The 26,858-nt window shown below is 42.3% G+C and overlaps 4 protein-coding genes across 5 annotated transcripts in view; 1 reads left to right on the forward strand and 3 right to left on the reverse strand.

The window, feature by feature from the left end:
- Positions 1–10,111, reverse strand: part of ralgps2 (Ral GEF with PH domain and SH3 binding motif 2) — a 69,445-nt gene extending 59,334 nt beyond the window's left edge. For both annotated transcript variants that reach the window (XM_056378096.1, XM_056378095.1), the window contains exon 1: positions 9,084–10,111. The gene's annotated coding sequence lies outside the window, so the exon portion shown is untranslated. The remainder of the gene's footprint in view (positions 1–9,083) is intronic.
- Positions 10,112–10,242: 131 nt separating this feature from the next.
- Positions 10,243–11,993, reverse strand: LOC130170621 (cytochrome c oxidase assembly factor 7). The gene is made up of 4 exons (XM_056378100.1): positions 11,876–11,993; positions 11,594–11,787; positions 11,330–11,470; positions 10,243–10,856 (listed from the first exon to the last, which is right to left on the reverse strand). The coding sequence occupies exons 2-4, from the start codon at positions 11,697–11,699 to the stop codon at positions 10,411–10,413; spliced, it is 693 nt and encodes a 230-aa protein (XP_056234075.1). The 5' UTR covers positions 11,700–11,787; positions 11,876–11,993; the 3' UTR covers positions 10,243–10,410.
- Positions 11,994–12,052: 59 nt separating this feature from the next.
- On the forward strand, positions 12,053–19,512 carry zyg11 (zyg-11 family member, cell cycle regulator). The gene is made up of 18 exons (XM_056378094.1): positions 12,053–12,498; positions 12,625–12,790; positions 13,159–13,370; positions 13,476–13,793; positions 13,920–14,033; positions 14,194–14,310; positions 14,388–14,528; positions 14,838–15,014; positions 15,202–15,266; positions 15,477–15,576; positions 15,678–15,728; positions 15,824–15,985; positions 16,183–16,230; positions 16,332–16,529; positions 16,628–16,680; positions 16,956–17,053; positions 17,177–17,389; positions 17,479–19,512. The coding sequence occupies exons 1-17, from the start codon at positions 12,469–12,471 to the stop codon at positions 17,377–17,379; spliced, it is 2,253 nt and encodes a 750-aa protein (XP_056234069.1). The 5' UTR covers positions 12,053–12,468; the 3' UTR covers positions 17,380–17,389; positions 17,479–19,512.
- Positions 19,504–25,482, reverse strand: echdc2 (enoyl CoA hydratase domain containing 2). Its single transcript, XM_056378099.1, has 11 exons — positions 25,095–25,482; positions 24,504–24,571; positions 24,293–24,380; positions 24,106–24,192; positions 23,917–24,009; positions 22,392–22,448; positions 22,223–22,285; positions 21,996–22,120; positions 20,266–20,316; positions 20,132–20,179; positions 19,504–19,906 (listed from the first exon to the last, which is right to left on the reverse strand). Exons 1-11 carry the CDS (start codon positions 25,333–25,335, stop codon positions 19,829–19,831), a joined length of 999 nt encoding a protein of 332 aa, XP_056234074.1. The 5' UTR covers positions 25,336–25,482; the 3' UTR covers positions 19,504–19,828.
- Between the last annotated feature and the right edge of the window lie 1,376 nt (positions 25,483–26,858).

The following is a 26,858-nucleotide window of genomic DNA, read 5'->3' on the forward strand; positions in this document are numbered from 1 at the left end:
CGTCATGCTTTATTTAATGATGTCTCTTTTCATTACAATTTCAAAATAACTTAAATCATTTCACAAAACCATTGCTTCATTTATATATTTTACATAATTTATTTGATTATTCATTCTATAATTATTTGTTAATTTACTATTGAACTCTGGGGCTGCATAAAATGTTAATCTTGTAGTCAAGCTTGGACTGAAATACAATATTTTAAGAGGTACTTTTATGAAGAAGTAGGAGATTAGAGAAATTTGAGGACTGGCTTTGTATTGTACCTCCATCTTTCTTTTTCTTAAAAGTACAACCTCTCAAATCATACTTCTCCCACATACACCGCTAAAATCTACAGGGCATCTCCTATCTTTGTAATAATGAGCTCATCCTCCTCCAACAAGTTTTTCTGTCCTCTTTTAGGTTGACCTACTCTGCTCAGATATTTGACCCAAAAGAGCAGAGCACCAGCCAATACTGAAACACACACTCTGTAGTGTCTTCAAAGGTAACCATGCTGTAGGCTAGCTATTGTTAGTCTTATATCCTGTGTGAATATGTGGTGAATATAACTGTGTGTTCCTGTGCTGAGTATTTAGTTGTAAGATTAGTTTTGATCCAAAATCCTAGTCACTTTGAACTTGCTTAACTGGGCAAGACTGGGGTAACAGGCCTCCCATACAGCTTAACACATGCTCACACACACACACGAACACACACATACACACATCCATACCCACACCCACGCAGAGCTGCATGCATGACTTCCCCTAACACGGCAATGCCCTTACTTCAGGGCCTGATTAAACTGCCAATTACAAGGTAAAACACAAAGGGAGTGCTACCGAGAAGAAAAAGCAGAGCTAGAAGTAACTGGGAAAGGAACAAGAGAAAGAACAAGTGTGTGATCAAAGTGTGTCCAACACTTGTGTTCAGCACAAGAGCAAGAATGAGAGCCAAAGCTACATGGACACCAAAACACATGAACTACATGAACTACACACACCCAAACACACAGTTGTTTGCTCTGAGAGTTCACTAGGTCAGAGGTCACATGGACATGGCACCCGCACATTCAGAGGTCAGGGGAAAAACAAGAGCGATACAGGGGGAGAATAAGCATAAGAAGTAGGCAGAGAAAGAAACAACCAGGCAGAAGAGGCAACAAGAGAGGAAAATAGGAAAAAGGGCACAGGAGAAACAACAACAAAAAGTGATGAAAACAGGCAGACATGTTTCACCCAATTTGGCCATGGCTGCTTCTCTTACTAATATGGCGAGTACTTACTATTCCCATCTGATAGCAGCTATGAAAGATTGATTCTTTCATCTTTCTCTCACAAGGCAGAACAATGTTACACTGTGTGCTTCTTCCAGCTAGTGTGTGCGTGTGTTTGAGAGAGAGGGAGGGAAACTGAGCCTGCATCAAATGGAAGAGGAGCAACAGCTGAGACTGGAGAAACAGCTGTATCTCTTCAACGCCTGCACTGCTCCCCTCCCCCTCTCCCTCATCCCCTCTCTCCCTGAATGAGCCCCTCACACCCCTTTTCTGATCCTCCTCTCCCACAGAGCAGCATGGCCAGAGGCTACACTGTCTGTGCACGCGCACACACACACGCACGCGCACACACACACACACACACACACACACACACACTACAAAACATACCCGTGTTACACAGACACTACTGGTTCAATCCTCAGTTCTCCTCTCAGAGGACAAGTACAGACAGGATGCATGTGCTACTAAACATTCATCTATTGACTAAAAATAGGAAAGACATTGTTTCCAGCGGCAATGTCGCCCTCCCTCTTCTCATCCCAAATCCTTCCAACCCTCCCAGTTTTATCAGATTTTGACTATAAGACAAAAGGTAGCCAGATAAACATTCAGATTATCCATTCACACACAAAGCAGAATCCAACATAAGCTTGTCCATCAAGTCTTTCTATGTACTTGTCATTAAGTAAGTTGCTGGTCTTTTACATGCACTGAGCTTGTTTGATTCAGTAATAACAGTCACATGATCTCTGAGGGAGTTTCTTGCCACTTATTTTCACAGAACGAACATGTTGAAATTGCCCATACAAGATCTAAACAGAAATTCAGAATATTCATGAATACTGTAAATATTTGCTTTAGCAGGAAGCCTTTAAAACTCCAACTATTAATGTGTGGTGGGAGGAAATAAATTAATTTATTAAAGTTGCATGCAGTTGAATGCTATATTATGAAGGACGGTGTAACAAAGTACCATAAAGTTAAAAGGTACTCAATTGCACTTTCTTCAAACAGTGATGATTCAAAAGGAAATACACACTCACATTTACATTGAAAAATGGTGCAGATGAAATGAATACAACGCTTGACAGTTGCAATGTAAAATGTGAAACTGCAGGCATGTGAGTGCAAGTCTCTGTCTACATGTCAAGACTCGACCTGTTGGAGACCTGACAAAAGGCGACAGGAAACAGGTTGTCTCAGTCACACACAGGTCTAAATGGAGTCCTTAAGATGACACAGAGAATACATCTGCTTAAGAAATGAATCATCACCTTTCATTCATCACAGAGGCGCTGGACAGTAAAAAGGAAGGCAAAGAGCAGAACAGGTGGTGAGGATAAAGCCTTATATTCATAGTGTTCTTAAGGCAAAAAGCCCACTGTGTACTGTGTGCCTGACACTGATGTCTGATGTGGAGGAAAGAGTACAAAAGAAAATGTTGGGAGAAGAAGAAACAAAAGGAAGATGGAACAAAAGGAGGAGAGAGGTGTAATCATGTTTGTTTGTATTTTATCTATTGTCTTTGGCAGGGTTCAAGACCAAGTTCACAAGTTTCCATGACATAACCAAGGCTCAGCTCTCAGTTTAGTTCCCAAGCCAAAACACAGAGGTTTCGACAGATAGATGAGGCTGTGTTGAGACCACAGAGACTGATACAGACTGGTGGATCAGGACAATATGCAAGGGAAGTGGAAGGGTGCGGCATCTGTATGTTTACATTCAGCTGGGCCAGTGGGGGGGATTATGACCTGGTCCTCATTCTGTATCTGCTGAACAACAATGGCAAAATAGTCCCAACACCCATTTTACTCAAAACACCTGAGCACACACACACACGCAATGGTCCAGTGTAGTAAGAGCAGGAATCATGCAACTTATTGCTCAGGCACATTTTAAATGCTGTTGAATCTGACTGTCCAAACCAGAGAATAAAGTTTACGATTGGAAACACACACACTTTGTAGTTACTTATTTGGTTACACTCGGTTAAAACCAATTAGAATACCCCTGCATAAAACTTAATATTTTGACCACCACGTTTTTAAATCAGTGAGGGAAAACCAGGGCTTTCATTCCTTATCTAGCCCAGCTTAGCATTTTGTCAACAAACATGTTTTTGTTACTAAGATATAGCCTAAGTTGTACAGCTGCAAAATTAATCAAGGTATGATTGAAATCACGATATGGCCAAGTGCAATATACAAATTGCAGAATCTGCAAAAAAAAAAAATCGAAGGATAGTGGTAAAATGTGTTACAACATTGTTTTGCATTGTTAGCACCATAAGCATTGTGGTGCTACAGAAATGCCCCGGCCTACAAATCATATTCTCCAGACGCAAAGGAACATGTTTGTTTGGTAATTATCATTTTCTATATTTTTTCAATGAAAATTAAATGCAGAAATAACCATTCCAACAGAAATTGCATATCAGCATATCTGCCAAAATAATCGCAATATGATTTTTTTTTTTTCATATTGTACAGCCCTACTAAGTTGCAAATCATAAAATCTCAAGGCAGTTGCCATTCTTGCCATATAAGCAAACCATTGTTGGCTTGTTTTGCACTCTGCATTTGGTCCTCTAATGAAACTTCCGCTAGTGAGAATATTCAGAATATGCAGGGAAAATGTCACATGAAACAGAAGTCAAAGAACCAGCCTGAAAGTGTCAGGTGGAGCAAGACCCTCGTAGCTGGTATTCTGCATGCCTTAAAGGCGTGGCCCCTTGTCCCTGAACTCACCTTTGACCCCTGACCTCATGAATCCAAACGCCTACAACCTGACACACCAACCTTGGCTAACATTAGTTGGGTGAGCTGAGCGGATGTTGACTTTAAAATACATAGATTTAAAAAAAAAAAAAGAGATACACACATGCATAGACATGGATGCAAATGCACACAGATGAAAAGACATGCAAGATAACCATCCAGGAGGTGGACAAGCAGGAATTAGAATAAAGCCAGTTCGCTGAGACATTCCCATTTTGTCTTGAGCCAGCATAACAAATAGTCAGACTACAACCTGCTCGGTACACAGCCATGTTTCCACTTTGATAGGATCTGTTTAGAGTCAGAGGGAGCGAATGGTGGACTTCAGGGACAAAGCTTTAGGAGGAGAAGATCTAATTTTGCATATATCTTTAGTATTGAAAGCCTCTCTCAAATAGTAGAGGCTAACAGGCAGTCTACATTTGTAATCCCTGTTATTTTCATCTGGTCCCACCTGATAAGATTCCAACTGATTATGGATAACTGCAATATAAAAAGGCAATATTTTGCAGATGAAGAAGGCCACATCAGCAAAAACTAGACAGACATTTTAACACTAGCTGCAACTACATAACACACACACTCACAGCTGCATTATAAGATAACATTTTTGCAAGTCAACCTAATGCTGAATTCAGTAGAGTAAAAAGAGCAGCCAAACTCAAAAGCATGTTAGGAGAGAGCTAAAAGTATCATAATTACATCAAATTCAATATTTTTATGTCAATGCTCTGGTTAGACTTCTACTGTCTATCTCCAGAAATGCATTTATAATAAATAATATAAAATCCTGTCTCCAGCTGCATGTTCAAGACAGTAAGGACCAACAGCAGCTAAAGTTATTCAGCAGAATGGATGGCAGTGAGAGAGCAATTATAACTGATAAGGTCAGAGGAGATCTGCCGCTTGAGATCCGTTATGGCTCAGCACAGCTCCGTACAACCATGACCTGTTTACAAGTAGGGCTTGATATCACTCTTAAATACTATTTGAGTTACCAAACTGTGTTGCGCACACCAAGTATTAAACACTGTCATATACCGAAGGTTGGCACAAAATTGAGAGTTGGTTAAAGTAATATACTATATCAACACATTGGTAGGGATACTGCCTAATAGACAATAATTAGACAGAACGAAACTTAGGCAGCCATGACAGGACAAAAATAGCATCAGTCCCACTCACAACAAGAAAGCAAAGTGAAAAAGAAAGTGAGAGCAAAGAAACACAAAGAAGAAGCAAGGAACTAGAGAGGGGAGAGGGACAAGGGAGACAAAGTTGTGCAGCAGTCCACTCGTTGTGTAGCCCTTCATGTGTGAGTCAGTCCCTTTAGTGGTTAAATTAAGGCTAAAATGTCCTCAAAACTCCAGGCCTCCTGCCACTGCTCAGCCTACTGTGGCATGTGTTTCACAGGGTTTGTGTCTCTGTGTGAGAGAGATTCAGGCATCAGTCACGAGTGACCCTCTATGTACAGTCTCCATATCAACACTGTTTGTGTTTGACTGCTCTTGGTGGTGGCTACTTCCCCTACACAAGAGCTGTGATTACAACACAGCAGGAACCACATGGCAATACACTCATAACAATAAGAAGAGGCACTTTTGCACTACTTCCTCTAATGGTGTTCTGTGTACAACAAAAAAGGCACGTTGCTCAATCTACATGGTGAAGTAGTGCCTGCCACTGAGATTTCTGAGTTTAACACTGTCACAAATTATCCTTGTCTTTTATCTCCTTCTCACACAGTCAGCTAGTCAGGTGCTAGCCAAGCTCACATCTACAACACCCACTTCAACCAACTGCCAGCAAGATTAGAAACACCTAATATATAAAAAGTCAATGTCAAACACACATTGTATGCAACATTATTATCAGTGTTTCAACACAACTTGTCAAGCTCAGGGACGTTTTATATTACTCCAAGTAGTATTAGAGAAAGCTTTATGGAGTCGATACAGATTACTAACTTTTAATTTCTTCTTGTAGTGACAGAGCCAAGGCTGGGAAGGCATCAGAGGAAGAATGTGACGACATGTGACTTCGCAGCTCCATCTGTGCTTTATGGATGTGCCAGACGCACGCATAAAGTTACCCTGGCAACTGAGCAACAGCACTGTTTGGAGGTCACAGAGAAAAAACTTGATGCAGACTAAAACGCTTCTAGAATATGTACAGGACCCAGAGGGAGGCTACAAGATAACTGCTTCTAGGAACATTTTGCATAAACTGTGCAGTGAACATGATGTATTGGAGAGCGGACAAACATAACCTGAGAAACACCAGGGGCTGAACCTGATGACACAAAAGCCCTATAGTGTTTTATCCCTTTCTCTTATAAACACACAGCTCCGATTCTGAAAGGGGAGTTTCATTTCACACACACAGATGTAATCTCTAACTAATCACATTTGCAGGCCTTGGACAGAGCAGCTACACCACAGTACTGAACAGATGGGCTCACGTACACAAGGCATTTCTGGGATTAGCTGGGCCCGGAAGGTGGAGGTGGTATGTACAGTTACCAAGGGACATTTTCTGAAAAGAGTCTTATCCAAGTAGGTGTTATCATTCAGAGACAGAAAAACTGGAATTGCATCTATGAACATAAATCATCTGAATGATTTTTCTCCTTCTAAATACAACATGACCACATGTTTTGATTAAGAACTTTTGGCTTACACACTTGAAAAGACAAAGAATTTAGCAGTAGATGATTATGTGTTATACGCAAAGTATTGTAATTAAAAATAAAAACAGTGCTCTAACTGAGTGAGCTTCAGCAAAACCTCCAGGTGCTCACACTGTTTCTGTTGGCAAGCAACAGTTACTCAACATGACGTTTTTGTTTAGTCAGGAAGAGAAACCAAGAACAAGATAAACCCGAAAATACACAATTATAATTCAATGCAGCATTTGTAAATAGGCGTACAGATGGGGCTTGTGTTGCTTAAGACGCACAGTGCAAATGTGCATGATGGATATAATACTGAATCAACCATATTTTATTGGATTAAAACCTAAGCCCTAGTACTAAGACTACTTGGGTAAACATTTCAGATGTACCCTTTACACCTACTGACCTGCAGACTGTCTGTCCTGCAGACTAAACTTTCTCTGATAAATTATAAAAACTAGAAGTATTCTCCTTTGGTTCAGTCTGAATCAGATGAAATAAAAACCAAAAGGAATTCCAAACAGATTCTTTCTCTGACATGTGGAGGACTGAAGACCTCCGACATTTGGAAAGAATTAGGTTTCATCTCCTATTTTGGGCTAAACTTTGACTGTAGTATTATCTGACCACTCAATCAAACAATGCTTTCAGAACTGGTATGACTGCAATTTTGAAGACTATCTAATGAATAATTACGTTCTGCATCTATTTAACCAATCAAAGAAGACTGCTGAAGCCACATGAGATTGTTCGTGCCTTTCCTGCAAAACACTACACCGCAGCACTGTAAAAGCACGCAAGTCATGAGTCTGAACCAGTGACCTCTGGGTCATATGTTAAGTGTTGAGAACAGCAGCTCCACACAGCCATACTAAATATCGATATGGAACATTCCTTAGACCCCTTTAAAATGGGGTGAGAGGGGCGTGCAACAGCGACGTCACACAGGACATTGACAATGAATGTGTTAGATGGGAGGTTTGAGCAGAGGGAGGCTTTGTTTAAGAAAAACGGCGGACTAATAATGAAGGGCGTGAATTCAGCCTTAAATTAATTCTGCTTGACAGCTGATAGAACTGCCCCACTCACTCATGTGTGAGTGGGTTAGTTTATATTATCTACAGATAACCTACCAGGGCATGTTTGCAAATATTCCTGGGTTCACAAATTAACATGCAACTGTGACCACTGTTACAGGACCATTCACAGATTAATTTGTCAAGAAATGGTCAACATAGCTTCATCTCAGCTGTGATAGAACAGCTAAGATACATCCTAAAGTTTGAAAAATGTTAGGTCTGTATATTAATTCTGAACCATGGCGTGTATGGTTTAGAATTACAGGAAATAAAAGGCTATCACTTATTCAAAGTGATATTAATGATCGACAAATTAGATTACATTAATGCAGGTAGAGAGCTATGTATAATAGACTGTTGACTGCTGTTAGTCAAATGTGAAAGGCTTATTTAAGAAACTGAACTTGGGAGGATACTCTTTTTCATGCTCTGAAAGTTCCCCTCATTTAAATATTTTCAGGGAGAAAACTGATGGTCACCAGACCCAAAACATAACCTCACGACTCGTCTGTTGTGGCTTTTCTGCAACCAAGACGTGCTACAGCTGAGACAAGATAGACTATGACTGTACACTGTATTGTTCGTGGGTGAACCCACGCCACACCCAAAGCACTCCCCGGAGGTTAACTGTGCAGGGGGTTCACCGCCAATGAGCTATCCTGAGCAGAGCGCCTGCAGTAGGTATGGTTGCTAAATGAGCTCTGCTGGGCTAACAGCAAAAATTGGTCGACAGAAAGTCCCCCCGTCTCCCTAAACAGAAGCAAACTGTGTAGCGACTATAGTAAATAAAAGTAAGACTGCACAGGAGTCACAAAACGCTAACTCACTGACTAACCTCACTCTTTTCTCAACGGTTTCCATATTAGCATGTTTTAACTCACGCTAGCTTGAAACGTTAGCTTGGTAAGGGAGCGCATGATTTATTACTAGCATTATATCAAACTCCTCGGTGCTGCTTCTTGGTGTGTGGTGGGGCGACTGTGTCTTCACGTGGGTGGAGGAGGAAAATAAAATAATGGCTACAATAAACTACTGCACCCAGCTACAGATAGTCTGCATTGCAAGAACCGGACCAGTCCCGGTGTTTGCACGCCTCCATGTCCCCCTCCTCTTGATGGATGCCGATTTACTCTGATAAGGGAGCATCCTGCCCATAAAAACAAACACACCCAAACCGTTCGTGGGGCTTAATGTTACGTTAGCTAACTATATCGACGACTGGGGAGGGATTTTCTAAATGATGTCGCAAACGATAACAAACTTTGCCTTATATTGTCCAGTAACTCACCGAAGTGCGCGGTATTCTTCTTTCTTCTCCTGATATTCCAGTGGGTACATCAGAATAAAGCAGACAGCTAACAGTTTTTAGGCTAACGCTCAGGACACGACGATGCGCTTAGCAACAGCTGTCCTCTGTTTTGAATGAGGGCTGAGGAAGACGCACAGCAAACGGGCGGAGCTTCCAGCGAGAGAGCGGACCAGTTCACCCATCATCTACAGCAGCCCGGCTTAGTTCAGTTCTTTATTAAAAATAGACATATTTTGTCACTGTCAGCAGTATTTTCAATTTCTTAATACAGTGTCGATTCAAATCTGGATAGATAGGACTCGCAGACCCCTGGTCTTGTGTAGAGGGGAAAAGCGCCCTGTGAGATTTGAAACGGGCGCAAAGTTCATGTGTTCGATTCTGACTCCCTCTTGTGGTCCAACCATCGTCTTATCCACACAAGCTCTCGTGATTGCGAAAGTGTCCAGTATTATGTACAAGTGTGTTTTATAGACAAAATCCCACAGTTAATAATGTCAAAATGATGTTCGCCTGTTTTAATCACATTTTGCTCATCACTGATATAGTCGAGTTCTCCGGAGCTTCACATTTTAATGCAACAGTGCAATTTTCCACTAGTTTGTCAATTACTATGAAGTTTTGTTGAAAGAAAATAATATCACATTTTGTATTCTAATAGCAGCATACTCTATACTATGTAGAAGGACACTCAATTTCATAGTAAATGATCTGGATCTGCCCCCAAAACGTAATATGTTCTTCTGTGGCCCATACCCAGTCCCTCCACCAACTTCAGTGCAAATCGGTTCAGTACTTGTGTAATCAGTGCAATCCTGCTGACAAATAAACAAGCCAACATAAACAGACATAGGTGAAATCATAAACTCCATGGTGGAGGTAATAACATACACACAGTACCGTTTGAAGGATGCACTTGATAATATGAGATTTCAAACTGCCCTTTAAACCTAGAGTTGGGCCTAAACATTTCTTTATCAAAGACCATCGACAAAAGCATAACTAACAACCAACTTTTGTATCCGAGTCAATATTCATTTTATTGTTTTTACATTTATTGTACACATTTCTCTGAAATCTACTAATACAAATAGTCAAGTTAACACTGCTCCCTGAATGTCAGTCTATAGACTGTAATGAGGTTGCACACATCCATTTCACCATTCTGCTTTTAAACAACAGATCATCTCTGACCTTTGAACCCCAAGACCAGGTTTTGTTTGTATACACATATACTTGTTCACTCAAACAAACTGACTTAACACGTGCATCAAAATCAAAACAATGATAATATGATAGAGTGTCACATTCACTCTGCAAATTTGAGCTGCCTTTCTTTCTCTAAACCATGCAGTTCCCTCGCTCGATTCTTCAGCTCCTCTGCTTTCTTCTCATTCTTCTCTGTACCATCCCCCAGTTTGTACATGCGACTTGCATTTGCGCAGCCCCATACATGTCCCAGCTCACAAGCCCTGTTAGCATACTTCAAAGCTAGAGTCATATCTGGTGCCAGCCCTTTGGAATTGCCCTCAATGAACAAAGCACTGAGGTTAAAGCATGACGGAGCAAAGCCACCAGCACAGGCCTTCTCATAGTATTGCCGGGCAGCCGTTAGGTCAGGTCCCCCGTCCATAGCTCGTCCATCATGGGCTAACAGACCAACGTTATGGCAGGCATCTACAGACTTCTTTCCTCCGGTGTTGCAGGAGCGCATAAAGCAGGAGTAGGCTGTTTTCAGACACTCGGTCACTCCACCTGGTGGAAATATTTAGGAGATTAACAGAGGTGTATATGCAGACCTTTATGCATCTTATGAAGATAAGTAATGTAGAAGATATTCAAATCCCTCCCTGATGCAGTCACGATTTTATGTAAGCAAAAGTACACTAAAATGTACCTAAGTATCAAAATTAAAAGCACAAATTTAAAGAATTAAATTAAACTATTGTTGTGTTCACATTTAAACAATATTCTGATTTTTTTACTACATTATTATTATTATCATTATTAATATTAAACAGCGAATATTTGTATTTTGCTTATAAAACTTTATCTCTCACTGTGATCAGTAACATACATTGTACTTTGCTTACATTATAGCATACAAGCAAAGTATCAGTAGTTTCAACCTGTTGTCAACATCTAGAATTTCGTCCCAAACACCAAAGAGGGTAAAAAAAAAAAAAAAGGAGAGCAATAAGCCACATTGCAAAGGTAAGCCACATTACCTTTTCCTGTGACATGGTAAGCGCCCAGTTTATAGCAGCTCTCTCCATGTCCATGTGTTTCACAGTTATGTTTGAGCACTTGTGCTGCATTCTCATAGTTTTTTTTCACCCCTTCCAAGTAGTCCGCGAGCCTTTGGCACCCTAAGAAAAACATGATGGAAACACAATGAGGGAAACATAACTAACACAAATCGAACATTTTAGTTTGCATTTTCGAGCTGAGCTTAAGCAGCAACAGTGATGTGAACAGTAGAAGTATGTTACCTTCAGGATCCTTCTCTTTGTAGCACTGGAAGCTGTACTCCACGCCCAGATTGTCCAAAAACTGCTTCACTTCATTCTCATCTTTAAAGTTTACAAGTCCAGCCATATTTCAGCTTGCACCTCTGCGTTTTAATTTTACAACAATCACATGTGTTGGAGGCTTAGCTCCCACCACATCCACTGCTACTTGTGACCTTGGTGAACGAGTTAAAAAGCGATGTTACAATGCGATACGATGTTTTTTTTTTCACATAAACAACACAATAGAATAGAGTTGATTACCGTTAATCGTTAAGTTGTTATAAAAAACAACTACAGCTAGTCATGTAGTAGATTTCCATTGAAAGAAAGGGAGAACAGCATGTTCATATGTGTTCCTAGTTTCATAACCTTCCCTAACAGGCTTCCGTAGTCCAGCCCCCTTCCTAATGTACTTCCAGTGCTGTGACCTTTATTTACGGTCTGTCTAGTCTAGTCAAAAATAGACCTAGCAGCTCCCCGTGAAAAATATATCCCTCACTCGGTACCTGAATTCAGAGCTTCGGTAGTCGCAGTGATTAGTCAATATCTTTTTTTTTAAACATGAATTCCGCCTTTGCAGACTGCTGTCTTCATGTTTGCACGGAGAGCGATTTCCCACAACGGAAGCAACAACAAGTGAGCTAGCTAGCTGGTTCGCCGCTAACGCTGGTCGGTGATAGATTAGCATAACATCAGGCTCCCAGACAGGTGAACACTGCGAACTGAAGCGGCTTAAAACGGAGCCGCTCGACAGCTAGCTACTTTAGCGGTAGTTTTTCGTGGTGAAAAAAGACACCAGTCTCGATTGCATAAGCTAATACTAGAGTGATTTTTTTTTTTTTTTTTAAAAAGCCATGACCATGGCCTGCAGTTCCCTAAGCACGGTAAGCTTCGGTTTGCCTTCAGGTGTCATCTTTTTAAGTGCTCATGTTATTACTGGAAATTGCACAACAATAAATGATGTTGATTAACTGCATCTACATTATCAAACATCATCTTTGTGTTTTCAGGATGAGGCATCTCCAGCGGCTCTGACAGACCTGTGCCTGACCTATGTGAGCCAGAATCTGGAGTTTTTCTGTGTGAAGCGCCCTGACGGCTCCCTGTGCTTCAGAGAGGCTGTTCTCTTCCCACAGGAGCTAGCAGACCAGCTGCTGGCCAAGATGGCCACAGAAGGTAAAACCTTGACCTCACAGGACACTCCTGAGCAGACAACAACCACCACAAGATCTATGTTCCGGCTTTTTGCTTTTAATTTTTACTTGTGGAACTGTCAGATATCAACCTGAACTATCATCTTGACGAAAATAAAAAAATCCCAACTTATATACATCTCCTGAGTGTCTTTTGACAGATTCTATACCCTTCTAAGAAAAGGGGGGAAAAAAGTGTGAAATCTTTGAGCAACTTAACCTAATGGTATGTTGTCACATAAACTAAAATCCTTCCCTAGATAAACAGAGGCACTATTGTGCAAAGCTCAGTCCTGTTGAGTCCTGCATGGACCCAAAGGTAAACTTTAACACAAGTTCATTATGGTACAGGTCTGCTGAATGACAGCACAGTGGGTGTATTTCGGAACTGCGAATACCTGCGTCTGAGACGAGCCTGCATCCGTACGGCGCGTATCTCTGCAGAAGCCTTCCAGAAAGCTCTGTGCCCTCACAGACTGTTGGAGCTGGATGCTGCCAGGGTCAATGCAGACCTCACTATTCATGATATTCTACAGGGACTGGCCACCAATAAATACTGTCAGGTAAAGTGAGAGTATGTTAACATGTGTTAGGTAACCACCCTTTCCTCACACTACAATGAAATAAAATAAAATTGTTTTGTTTCGCTTTTCTCCAACACCCTGCAGGAGTCCCTCCAGCGACTTGGTTTAACAGGTCTCACCATGTCCTCTTTGGAGGAACCGATCCGGTATCGCTTCAGCTCCCTCCAGGGCCTTCGCTCTCTCTCTCTAGCCAATGTAGACTTCTATGACTCTGGGCTAGTTGACGTGTGTTCCCTGCCTCGACTTGAGAGCCTTGATCTCTCCAACACCTCAATCACCAACCTCAGTCCGCTGCTAGGCCTGAAGGAGCGGCTGCGCTCGCTAACACTGCACCAGCTGAAGAGGCTGGAGATGAGTACTGCCCAGCTGCTGGGAGTCATACACCAGCTGGATGTATTGCAGGTTAGTCGAAGGGTGGAGCTGAGTGTTGAGTGTTGCGCTGTGTGCTATTGCTTATTGTTAAACTTGTTTCTATTTTTTTTTATTATGCTTTGAGAAGAACGCTATCTCTTGCTTGTTTGTTTGCAGCACCTGGACATCAGTGATGATAAACAGTTTACCTCTGATGTAGCTCGTCAGCTGCTTGGACAGCCAGGGATCCTGCCTGCTCTTGTTTCCCTGGATGTGTCAGGGAGGAAACAGGTGTGTGTGTGTGTGTGTGTGTGTGTGTGTGTGTGTGTGTGTGTGTGTGTGTGTGTGTGTGTGTATTTGTATTGGTCTGTGAGTGTTTCAACTAGATTGTAAAGAAAGCATACAGGCTATCGAGTCAAGTTGTCAATTCTTACACATGTAAATGTTGCAGGTTACAGATGCAGCTGTTACAGCATTTGTGAAGGACAGACCAGGGATGACCTTTGTGGGACTTCTGGCCACAGAAGCTGGTTTTTCTGACTTCCTCTCAGGAGAAGGAAATCTAAAGGTAGTATAGATGTGTACATTAATACCTTAACTGTGCTTAGAAATTTCGGTTGGCTAAACTGTGTTTTGTGTGAGCAGGTAACAGGAGAAGCCAATGAGACCCAGATCTGTGAGGCACTACGGCGCTACAGTGAGAGGGAAGGCTTTGTGAGGGAAGCTCTGTTTCATCTGTTCAGTCTGACCCATGTCATGGAGAAACCAAGGCCTGACATCCTTAAGGTGAACCAACATAATATTACTTGGAAATTTTGTATTTTTTCTCATTTCATTTACACAGTTTCTTTTGCTTCATGTCTAAGAAAACAGTGTAGATTATTATGACATAAAGTTATATCATGCTTAAGAAATGTAAATCTGAATAGAGATTGCAGCTCACTGTTTTTTCTGATGGGTGATGGAGACACATTTCCTCTTCCAGAGTATTATGGCAAAGCCCTACAACATTACTCCAATTCTGTACACTTCAAGTTCCTGAATAATCTCACAGTATTACAACATAGCTTCCTTTTTTCTTCCTTCTTTTCCCAGTTGGTAGTTTTGGGTATGAAGAATCACCCTGCCACTCTGAATGTTCAGCTGGCAGCAAGTGCCTGTGTGTTCAACCTGACAAAGCAGGACCTGGCAGCAGGGATGCCAGTCCGACTGTTGAGTACCGTCACTCAGCTCTTACTGGAGGCCATGAGGACTTTCCCCAACCACCAACAGGTAGTTTCATGTCTGCACTGCTGTCTTGGTGGCGTACGTCCTTCATACCATATCAGTCACAATTTTTGAGCCACATAGACATGAGAATATTTTTGTGAACACATTTTACTGCCTGTAGAACAAACAGGACTCTGAAAGCGTTGTTCAGGTTCTGAACTGATGTCCACTTTGGTTCCTGTGTCTGCAGCTGCAGAAGAACTGCCTGCTGTCCCTGTGCAGTGACCGCATTTTGCAGGAGGTTCCGTTCAACAGGTGTGAAATACACATTTTACAATAGTATTTTTAATATTATTTTAATAGGTAGATATAGCAGAACTAAATATAAAACACTGAAAGAGTTAACATGTGTGAGCGAAAGCAAAGCAGGAAACCAAAACATAAAAAGATTGACTGCTCATAATGTAGCAGTTTCTCTGCTGTGTTCACAGTAGACATGTTTTGCTCTGTCTCTCTGTTTTCAAGGTTTGAAGCAGCCAAATTAGTGATGCAGTGGCTCTGCAACCATGAAGACCAGAACATGCAGAGGATGGCTGTGGCTATCATTTCCATACTGGCTGCTAAGGTTCAGTATATGTTGTTTTGTATTAATATCACGTATGCTGTTGTTAATGAATTCTTTGCACATTTGTAGGGCTTAAACTTTTTACTGTTTGCTTTTTCAAGTTGTCCACAGAACAAACGGCTCAATTGGGAGCAGAACTGTTCATAGTGAAGGTAAGAAGCTCATCTCAGCTGTGTTCTCTCCCGCTGTTACTAATTTACCGAAAAGGGCAAATTTTTATTGCAAATATTCCCTCCCTACCACGCAGCAACTGCTCCACATTGTGCGTCAGAAGGCTACTCAGGGCGTGGTGGATGCCACCCTCAAATTTACACTGAGTGCACTCTGGAACCTCACGGATGAATCGCCAACAACCTGCCGCCATTTTATTGAGAACCAGGGGCTGGACCTGTTTATTAAAGTTCTAGAGGTACACAGAAATGTCCACATGTACCTATAAATACACAAAAAATGCTAAGAGCAGATAACCGTACTAGCTAATCATCACACTCAAGCATGTGTTGCTCTGAATAAGGATGTATGTCTTTGGCACAGGTTGATTCACTGTTGTTTTGTTCCCATACCCCCTCACCCCTCACCCACACCCACTTCCACCACACTCTGCAGTCCTTCCCCAATGAGTCTTCTATTCAGCAGAAGGTTCTTGGTCTGCTGGTGAGTTCACTGCTCTGTAATTACCCTTTAGAGAAAGTGAATGTTGAATAAATTTACAATATTAAGACATTATCATTCCCCTTTCATCTTTTGTTGTGTAGAATAACATAGCGGAGGTCGGAGAGCTGCACGGAGAGCTGATGGTGCAGGGGTTCCTGGACCACATCAGCACTCTGCTGCACAGCCCAGAGGTGGAGGTCAGCTACTTCGCCGCAGGAATCCTTGCACACCTGACATCACGAGGGGAGGAGGCCTGGACGCTCAGCCCCAATCTTCGATCCTCGCTGTTAGAGCAACTGGTAGGAATGAGCAAAACTACTCATAACTGCACATAAATACTGTACACACTTATTTCGGAAAGTTGGTTTGAATTTTATACATGTCTTTGTCTCTCTAGCATGCTGTCATTATGAAGTGGCCCCCACCAGAGTGTGAAATGGTGGCCTACAGGTGAGCTGCAGCTTCTCTCTATAATAATAAAAAAGAACGAACACAATTACACAGAGGCAAGTAGGCCCATACCTTACTCAGGTGTGTCACTAGAAACTTATGTTTCTTGCTCTCTAGAGACCAGGATAGACTTTTATAGCTCATGTGAAAGAATGATGATTTCAAGCTTTGACAGAATCCAAAAGATCCAATTTAAGAAAGCACCTTGAAAAGCAAGTCCATAAAATAAATCCTATGTGCACAAATGCGAAATATCATATTCTCTCATTCTGTAGGTCATTTAACCCCTTCTTTCCCCTGCTGGAGTGCTTTCACACGCCTGGTGTTCAGCTGTGGGCAGCATGGGCCATGCAGCATGTCTGCAGCAAGAACGGTGAGACACAGATACGTACACCTACAAAACCAAGTGTTATGTTTCGTTATGTTAAGCCAATCACTGACTCACCTACCCAAACCGCTCACAGATGCGATTGTGTGTTAACCCTTATGTCTGCAGCCGCTCGCTACTGCAGCATGTTGTTGGAGGAGGGTGGCCTGCAGCAGCTGGAGCACGTTCATACACACCCACAGACCCACAGAGACGTCAAACTGCTGGCTGAGAGTATTCTGGACAGCCTGCAACGCCACAGAGCCCGCACCGGCCAGCCTGCACACACACACACAAGTCGCCGCCCACCACCACCACCACCACCACAATAACCTCACCAAGGTAAAGACACAGACTACTTGTGATTTGCATCCGAGTCTCACACTGGCTGGAGATTTTTCATTCTTTTACATTTTTTTTTTCTCTTTCAGAACATAAGGCCCCCTGATCAGGAAGAGGACATTAGAATGGGCCGCACCACCACTAAAGGGGATTTTGTGTGTGTGCGTGAGTGTCTGTGGTATGCATATCTCATGTACAAACACACTTGATCAAGGATCCCCAGAGAGTCTACTTTAAAGGACAAAGACAACGCAATTCTTTGCACGCACGCACGCACACACACACTCACACACTAACATTATTTATTTTCTTTGTGTTTGTTTCAAGGCAGGAATATTTCTGTTTGCTAATGTTGTGATGAAAAATTGAATTATGATAAGCTGTTGGTCAGTTAAGCTCAAATCTCAACATGAGGTTTGTGTTTGTGCTCACTCTCGTCAGTGTGACTTTGGCATCATGATGATTCTCCTACCAAAAAATATGTCAGTGCACACATACAAATCTCAGTTTGGGATTGAACCCTCAGAAGTTCACTCTCCAGCCCCCGTATGTTACCGAGGCCTCTGGTTGTCTGAATTGGTTGATTAGCTCATTAAATATACGCATGATGCTGCTGTGAGCTCAAGTATGCTGGAGTTTGTCTGAATGCTTGTAATGTTCATTTTAGGACTGCCTGCTTGTTTGTTTATAGCAGTGTTTTGTTCACTGATGCCCACGCCTCTGGGTCTACAATACTACTGTTGCTCTCCTATTCATTTAGACTTTTATCAGCTAATGCCTTTGATTTGATGTGACAGGACATTTGCTGAGGGTGTGTTCAGTGGTTCAAATGTTGCAGACATTACAGATGAAAACCTAAATTTTAGAGAAGTTATATCTCTTTAAGCACCAGTGCATTTGGCAGCCCTAAATCAGCCGTATCAGTGGCAAAGCCAGCAGTGCTGTAAATCAGAAAACTCAGAGTGGGATTCAAAATTAGTTGAAATTATGTCTGGTTAAGTGCAAATGTCCTTTTCTGGACACAAATGGCAATAATGATGTGGTCAGTATAATCATGATGGATGTACAATTGTGTATTGAGTCGCAGCTGTTTCCTCTTTAAGAAACTTGTGTATATATTGGTATGTTCGCTGTGCATCCCAACACGTCCAGGTGTCTAAAAGACAGTGACAGCACTTCGCTGTGAGCATGTGTATGTACGTCTGTACAAGTATCTGCATCTTAAAGAGTGTATGTAATTTGTACATAATAGAAAATGTGAGAGGAATATTAATTGTTCAGGACTGGTTGAACTGGTTGCATGGAAATTATTCTATTGTATGTTCCATTGTGTGTTTTGTCTTTTTCAGTTTATCTGATTAAGAAATACTTAGAGAACAAACGAGGGAGAAATGGAGAAGAAACAGTGTTTATCCAGGAGTGAGTAGAGGGTGCTTTCGGAAATTCAAGGGTATCTCTTTTCTGAAACCACTAATGTGTCATTAGTGTCCTCCAGGATGCCATGTTGTCCAGAGAAGATACCATGTCACCTGTAACAGCTGACCCTGATGCCAACACTCCCCTCCTGCAGCTCTCATTAAGGCCCCGTCACCATTCTCTATGCAATCAAAAGTAACGTTACTTTTACAAACCGACCGTGACGACACTTCAGCTGGAATAACAATGACAGGTCCCAAGACTTGTATAGAAATACCTGTTTAATAAAAATAAATGTAATATATTGGGCTACAAATGGTACTGGGAAATAGCTGTTAACAAAACACACATCTCCTCATCTTCTGAGTGAATTATGGCCTTGTTTTTCTGTAAATTCATTGATGATGAGCTTGCAAATTTTGTGCATGTCCCAAGCTGACCTCATTAGTTTCAACATGGGCAAAGAGATGACACAGAACTTGTTTTTGTTCTTTTCTGTTGCTTCTTCTGATACGTTGGATTGTTTAGTTGAGCCCCTGAACATCTCCCGGGATGAAAGCCAGTTTGTTTTTTAACAAGAATTTAATTCAGATGGAAAATGCAAAATGTCAAGATACTGTATGTCTGCTATGACTGTGCCATGTTGCTGCTGAGAGTCACGTTTTCAAGTTTGGAAAAATAAAGAATGTACATTCCCATAAACTGGAGATGACAATGGTGTTGCCTTTTTTATTCAGTCAAAGATATCAAGTATAAACAACTAATACCAAAATCAACTAATAACAAAATCTTTCATCATATTTTGCTCTTGTGATTTGTACCAAACTAGAAAAAAAAAATCACCTTTTGTCAGTCGAATCCTGAATATCAGCAGTCAGAATTATACTGACCTTAACTAATGTATTGACACTGTCTCGAATACACACCAGACAATCAATGGCTGTTAATTGTGTATCAGACATGAAGTTAGAGAGAGCATTGTGCATCTGTGTGTAAGAGAGAAATTCAATAACTCAGAAGAGTCTATTCCCCAGTGTAGCGCGGAGGTCTCTTCTCTATGAAGGCAGCCATACCCTCCTGTCTGTCCCGCGTGGGGATAACCTGCAGAGAGCGGGGCAAGGGTTACAGCAGGGCAACAGCAGGCAGCCTCAGAGGGATTAGACTGAGCATCAGTTGAAACCGACTGATTAGTCTTCACTGCTTTATACTGGGTTTTTTGTTGTTTCATGGGTACCAACAAATGAGAATGAGCCAAGTCTTTTGTTGTTTTGGAATTTTAAGTTGAGAAAAAAAAAAAAAGTTTGACTTAAACACTGGAAGCCTTACCCGAGCATAGCACATCCTCTCTATAGCCATCGCTGAAGTTATGTCAACCTAGAAAGAGTTGAAAGAGTGATTTTAGTCACTATGGTCACTGATGGGAAATAATGAGAAAACATGATGTACGAGTCATTTTCTACCTCAACGCCTCTGTTCATTGCTTCTTTTGCCATCCGCAGAGCGATAGGAGCCTGGGCAACAGGAATGAAACACATCAGGGTTAGAGGGAGATGGGTTTGACATGAGACCCTGCGACCCCAGACGACTGCACTGGCACCATGAAGGTAAGAAAAAATGTAGAGGAATGACCAAAATAAATCAGGAGACATTTATTTTCCTAATGCAGCATAAACTTTAGATAACAGTGTAAATTTAAGGTTCATGCAAAATCCAGTGAATATGACCTCATAACGTATTGTAGGAGCTATTTAATTGTTGTTAGTATTTAGTTGTTTTATTAATAATTAGTATTGTTTGATTGATTATTCTAGATGTTTGCTTTATTTTAGATTTTTGATAGTATTTTCTTTTGCTAGTCGTTTTTCCTTGTTTAGCATATTTAGTTTTTTGCGTAACTAGTACTTTGTTTGTTTTTGTTTTGCTTATGAATTGGGAAACACTGTGGGCACCTGAGGTTATAAAAGGTAGGAAGGCAGGCATAGGACCAGAATGCACCTGGGTGGGCCTATGGTTTATTTATTTTACCAGAGCAAGAGAGGCATGCAGGAAAGAGGATCTCTGTATTTTATTTGCTTACTTGTTTTAGACAAATAAACCATAAGAAATGCAGAAACCTGGCATGGACAGTGCACTTCTTTTGCCTGCGTACACCACATGCCCGTGGTGCGTTAGTGGCCCCTTTGATTCTAAGTTTGATCTAAGTTTGATTTTGTTTTTATTTGTTTGGTTTTTTTTTTTTGACAAATGGTCGCTACACATATAAAACTGCAATTTGAACAACACATGCACGGCGCTGAATAAGTTGTGAACCAGATGAATAACAAGTAAATAATATAAACTACTCCATTTGAATGAGCAGTTTTAATCCACTGCTTCAGAGTATTTGACCATAACCACAGATTTGAGTGTCACTAATCCAAATTTAGTCAAACAGAAATAGTAAGCTTATGGCAACAATGATGACAGAACTTTCACTCAACTGTTTATCGAGTGTAGATAACCTATCAGTTATGTATACGTTCTGCAGCGTAAAACATTTGCATATATGAGTTATTGTTTTGCCAAATGAGCACTGATATAAGCTCCCGTTAGCCCGTTAACGGGGAAATGACATCTGTTGTTGGATGCAATCCCAATTTAAATTTTATTCTGGAACTAATCAAAACAAAAACAAATGAAACATATAGAAACATCACCTGTAAAACGTCGGCTTTCCAGTGAGCAATGTTGAAAAATCTGCTTCCAAAGTTCAACCTGATTCCCAACCCCTGACTTGGGAGCTCACACCGCTTATCATCTCCTACATCCCATTTCATTTTACATCAATGCAAACCTCTGTCAATCATTGAATCCACACCAACATGAGCATGTGTCTGTGGATGTGTGTGTGTGTGCTGAGCTATTTGTGGTCCATTTCTCCACTTGACTGCCACTCCGGCCCTGCCTGACTGCAGGCGTCTCAACTGGAGTGAAAGAAATGTGGAACGACAGAAGCCTGGAGAGAGGGAAAAGAGGAGGGAGAGGGAGAGAGAGGGGAAGGTGGGAAGAAAAAACACCAGGAAGAGAGGAGGGCAGAATGAAAAGAGCTGGTCGCCGCCTGGAGGAGGAGGAGGAGGAGGAGGAGGAGGATGGAGAAAGGATTCATCATTATCTGAGCTGTGGCTGAAAACGTGTGTGTTTGTATTCTAACCTGGGGCAGTATCTCTCTGGCCAGGCTGAGTGCCTCTCCGTAGGCAGCGTCTCCTGTCTGGTTCTGCTCTACAGCTCTGTTTACGAGCCCCATCTCCAGAGCTGTCTGTCCTCCCACACGCTTACCTGATAACAGACAGACAGAGAGAGAGAGTGATACGCGAAACCTCCGCTGACCGACAAGCATCCTGTGTCTAAAGCAACATGTCAGCGTTTCTGTAACTCCACCTGTGAAGATGAGCTCCTTGGCCAGAGTGATGCCAACCATCCTCGGCAGCCGCTGACTGCCCCCTGCAGGACAAACCACTTCAAGGTCAACCTCTCACAGCTGCTTTGTCTCTTGACTAAGACTCTCAGTACAGTGCAAGGTCATTTTTGTGACCTCTGTTCATCTTACCCGCCCCTGGGAGCAGCCCCCGTGTCGTCTCAATCAGACCCATCTGTGCCGAATACGCTGAAACACACACACACACACACACACACACACAGAGGACAGTTGAAGGTCTGAGCTGCTGAGTGCCATTAAGCTAGGGGAGGGCATAAAGTCTGACTGATGCCTCCGTCAGAGCAATAGACGTAAACATCTGCTCACCTAGCTCATCAGCCCTCAGCCAATCACCAAACTGCCACGTCTAATATAACTAATCGCATGTAGATCAGGTTTCTGAACAGCTGGGCAGATGTGTGCAGGCTCACCAGCTATCATTAGTCACGGAGCTCATTAGAGGATCATTAACGGTGGGTGAAAAGCACACACTCTCCAAATGTCAACTTCTCAGGAACAACAACAGACTTGACTTTAGCCTGACCACTGTGTATTTAAATTGATCTGAAATCATTAACCCCTTTCAGCACGGTTTTGTAATGACTGACCACCTCTTGTTCAGGGTAAGCGTTTCCTCTGTCCATAAATAAAACACAAAAATCTTCAAGCTGTTACCAGACACCCCCAATAATGTACCCAAAATAAAAAGGTTACTGTTCTTCAACACTTTAGATTACAGTCACAGCGCTGGTCTCCTCTGAAAGGTCTCCCTTTAACCACCAGAAAGTCACAATGACTACAAGAGATACTGAAACAAAGTTACAGATGCGCAAACAAAAAACGTAATAATATTTTTTTTTGCATTAATCGATTAATCATTTTGTCTATAAAATGGCAGAAAACAGTGAAAATGCCTGTTATAATTTGCCACAGCCCAAGGTGTCATCTTTAAATGTCTTGTTTTGTTTTTACCAACAGTCAAAAATGCATAGAGGTTCATTTCTACTTTCATGTCTGGCAAAGAAAAGCATCAAATTCTCATATTTAAAAAGCTAAAATTAAATTTGGCATTTTTGCTAAAAAAAAAAAGATTAAAACGATCATTCAGTTGTCAAAATATATGCTGATTAATTTTCAGTCAATTGACTGATTGATTAATTGATGAATGGTGGCAGCTCCAGAAACGGTAGCGTTCACATTTCTGCCCATGTTTATGTATGAACAATGTCTGACCTTGTAAAACTAATGACACAACCGTTAAAGGACGCACACGTCTATCAGCCCAGACTGTTTCACTGCAACAGGTTCGAAGGTGCACCACTCTCCAGTATTTCACCACAAAAAGGCATAATTCAAGATTTGATTTAAAAAGTAATCATAATTTCGTGTGGCAGAAATGTTTTTCTTCTTAACTTCCTAACTTGTTAATCAATCTTACGCCTAATCTACACTCTACACTCTAGAGAAACGGCCCTGAGTGGATGTTTCTATTCGCTCCTACGTCCTGTTTGGAGTCGACCACTGATCTAATATTACTGGATCTGTGATAGCTGTGAAGTGAAATTTAACTTGCTCTCCAACCCACTGATGTCACCTAAATGTGGCATTAATAGGCAGACTCATCCAGTTCTGGGTTGAAGGTTCAGCTGTCACTCACCTGCAGTGCGGAGGTCACAGGCCAACGCTAGCTCCAGTCCACCTCCCAGGGCAACGCCATCCATGGCTGCGATGGTTGGCACGGGCAACGAAGCTACAAAGGTCATGACAACAAAGAGAGGAAAGTTCACAGCAACTGCTGTACACATGCAAAAAAGGCGAGGCTAATCATTCAACCATCCGTTCTTACCTATCTGAGTCATGAGCGAACGCAGGCCGTGAACAAACAGATCAGACTCAGTGTTGTTCATGAGAGCTCTCTCTTTCAGGTCTGCACCTGTACATGTACATATAAACACACACACACCATGACACGGTGTAGTCAGGCTTTGATAACAAATGCCCGGCAGCTTTGAGACGTCTCAGAGGACACTAACCTGCACAGAAAACCTTTGGTACCAAACTCCTGAAGACAACCACACGCACAGTCGAGTCATGGGACAGAGTGGACATCAGCTCCCTCATCTGCACTCACAGGACACAGTGTCTCAGAGTGTGTGTGTGTGTGTGTGTGTGTGTGTGTGTGTGTGTGTGTGTGTGTGTGTGTGTGTGTGTGTGTGTGTGTGTGTGATGTAGAGATCTGCTCACCTGTGAAACAAACACATGGCCAAGAGCATTTCTTGCCTTGTGTCGGCACATCAGCACCTCCACTATCCCTGAGGAAGAGAAAGCAACAGGAGGGAGGGAGAGAGAGAGAGAGAGAGAGAGAGAGGGCGAGGGCAACAGCCAGAAATTCATTTTCATGGATTGTGATCAATTGGCTGCTTTTATTAATGATTTCAGCACTTCATGTTTCCCACTGTGATCTCGATGTACACAGCTGTTGTAGGAAAGTGTCTAAAATCACAGGTTATAAAACAGATCCTGGTGCAGCTTCCTGTGCAGAGATTGATTTGTATTGATTTCCCCCAGAGAATCTAACAAGTTCCTCCAACACAACAGCACAGTTTAATAATGCTCCAGAAATGCCTCCACCCGTGGGAATATAGGCTGTTCTTCTTCAACAGCTAAGCAAGTACAGACGTTTGACATTTACAGGAAATACAGGCTTTATGCTGCAGTATAAGATGGATGGCGGAGAAGGTGCCTGTCAAACAGCTGTTAACTGAGAAGCGACTTTGTCAGTGTGAATTTGTTTTTCTGTTTTCTTTCTTTTAAACAGTATACGTGCGTCCCTACCATCATCCCCTCCTTCTAACCGCTTTAAATCCACCTCTACAGGATCTGCCGCCTCTGTGTGCTGCCCGCGGATGTACCCGCGACTGTATCCCGTTAAAGGGCGACTGGCACCGGTCAACGTTCGCGCTCCGTCCCGGGAAAGCAGATTGGTGGTTCGGCTGTGCGATTCCCGCAGAATCGCATCCAGGCAACGCCACGATGAGCACCTCGGCCCGGCCACTCTGCGAAGGAGCGTTGTCATGCTGGTTGACGTTGCGTTGTTAAGTTTTCCAGAAGCAGGAAGACCGCTCTACAAAGTTGTAGGAAACTCTTACAGGAAGTTTGAAGCAGGTTTCTTCCTGTGAGAGGAGGGACTTGGCTGCTCCTGATCTGGCCGTCACATCAGCAGTGTCAACACCTGACAGGTTCACACAAGGTAATACACCACGTCACTGAATCTGAAATGTTGAAGGGATACACACACACACACACACACACAACACACACACACACACACACACACACACACACACACACACTGCCCTGTCTCTGTAGTGTCCAGTCCAGTCTTTGACCAGACAAAGCAGGTTGTTGAGGTAAGGTTTTCCATCAGGCTGCCCATGTCTAGCCTGATCATGCATTATTGAGCAGGTCTTTACAGGTCGTGCAATGACACAATGGGTCTGATGGCACAACAGTCTTAGAGCCAGTGTGTGTGTGTGTGTGTGTGTGTGTGTGTGTGTGTGTGTGTGTGTGTGTGTGTGCATGCACATGATCCAAACTTTGTCATACGAAATGACCAATTATAAAATATTACAAAGTCATTTTAGCATCCAGGAACATCAGATTACATTTAAATTGATCAGATTACTTTCCCTCCGCCACAGCACGCACATTTTTATTGTCTGTTTTATTGCTGCCTGGCTTTGTTTACTCTTCCTAATTAACATGGATGGAAATGACTCTGGGCAGTGAATCACATTCATTTGCGATTGAGATGTAAATGTATCATAAGTGCAGAGTGTAGGTGGATGTGTGTGCTGCAGGGTGTTGGGTCAGGAGGATGTGGATAGAAGGGAAACTGAAGCTATAGTCATAACTGCATTGATGCACATTAATTAAACACTGTCCAGAGAGATAGTGGATAAAACAGACATAAAGAAGGAAAGAAAGAAAGGATTGAAGAAACAGGTAAAATATGAGATGTGTTAAATTTAAATGTTAAACCTGACGAGGCAGCGTTTGAGAGGCAAAGGGAGAGATTTCAGACTTGCATATCTGTTGCAGTAGAGTGAAATGTCACCTGGCGGATTGGAGGGCAGTAGTTTGTTAAGATTTGATGTCTGGCAGGTGTGCCGTCCTCTTCTCATGTGTACGCTCCTTGAGATGGAAAACTGATGGTAGGTGGCACTCACTGTTGGAGTGTGCGGGTGTGTGAGTGACAGGATCTGAGCCTGCTGGACTGTGACTGAGGCAGACAGTTTGTCTCTGGATTCAGGATACTCAGAGTAGACACACATCACATCTGGAACACACTGGCCAACGTTGTTATGAATGTCACCAAAAAGGACAAAGAAGGCGAGAGGAGCTGTTTTGTCTAGTGTAGCAACATTTTCTGGCTCTAACTGGACAGATTCACATCTCCCAGGCACAACGTACCCGATGCCAACCACACAGCACTTCCCCTCCAATCCTGCAGGGGTCAGCCTTGTATCAGAGAGTCGACTACAGGAGCGTGGACTCTGTCCTGTTGCTGCTCTGCTCCTGTTGCCCTCTAATGCAGTC

Source organism: Seriola aureovittata, chromosome 6 (genome assembly GCF_021018895.1).
Source record: "Seriola aureovittata isolate HTS-2021-v1 ecotype China chromosome 6, ASM2101889v1, whole genome shotgun sequence".
NCBI classification, from domain to species: Eukaryota; Metazoa; Chordata; class Actinopteri; order Carangiformes; family Carangidae; genus Seriola; species Seriola aureovittata.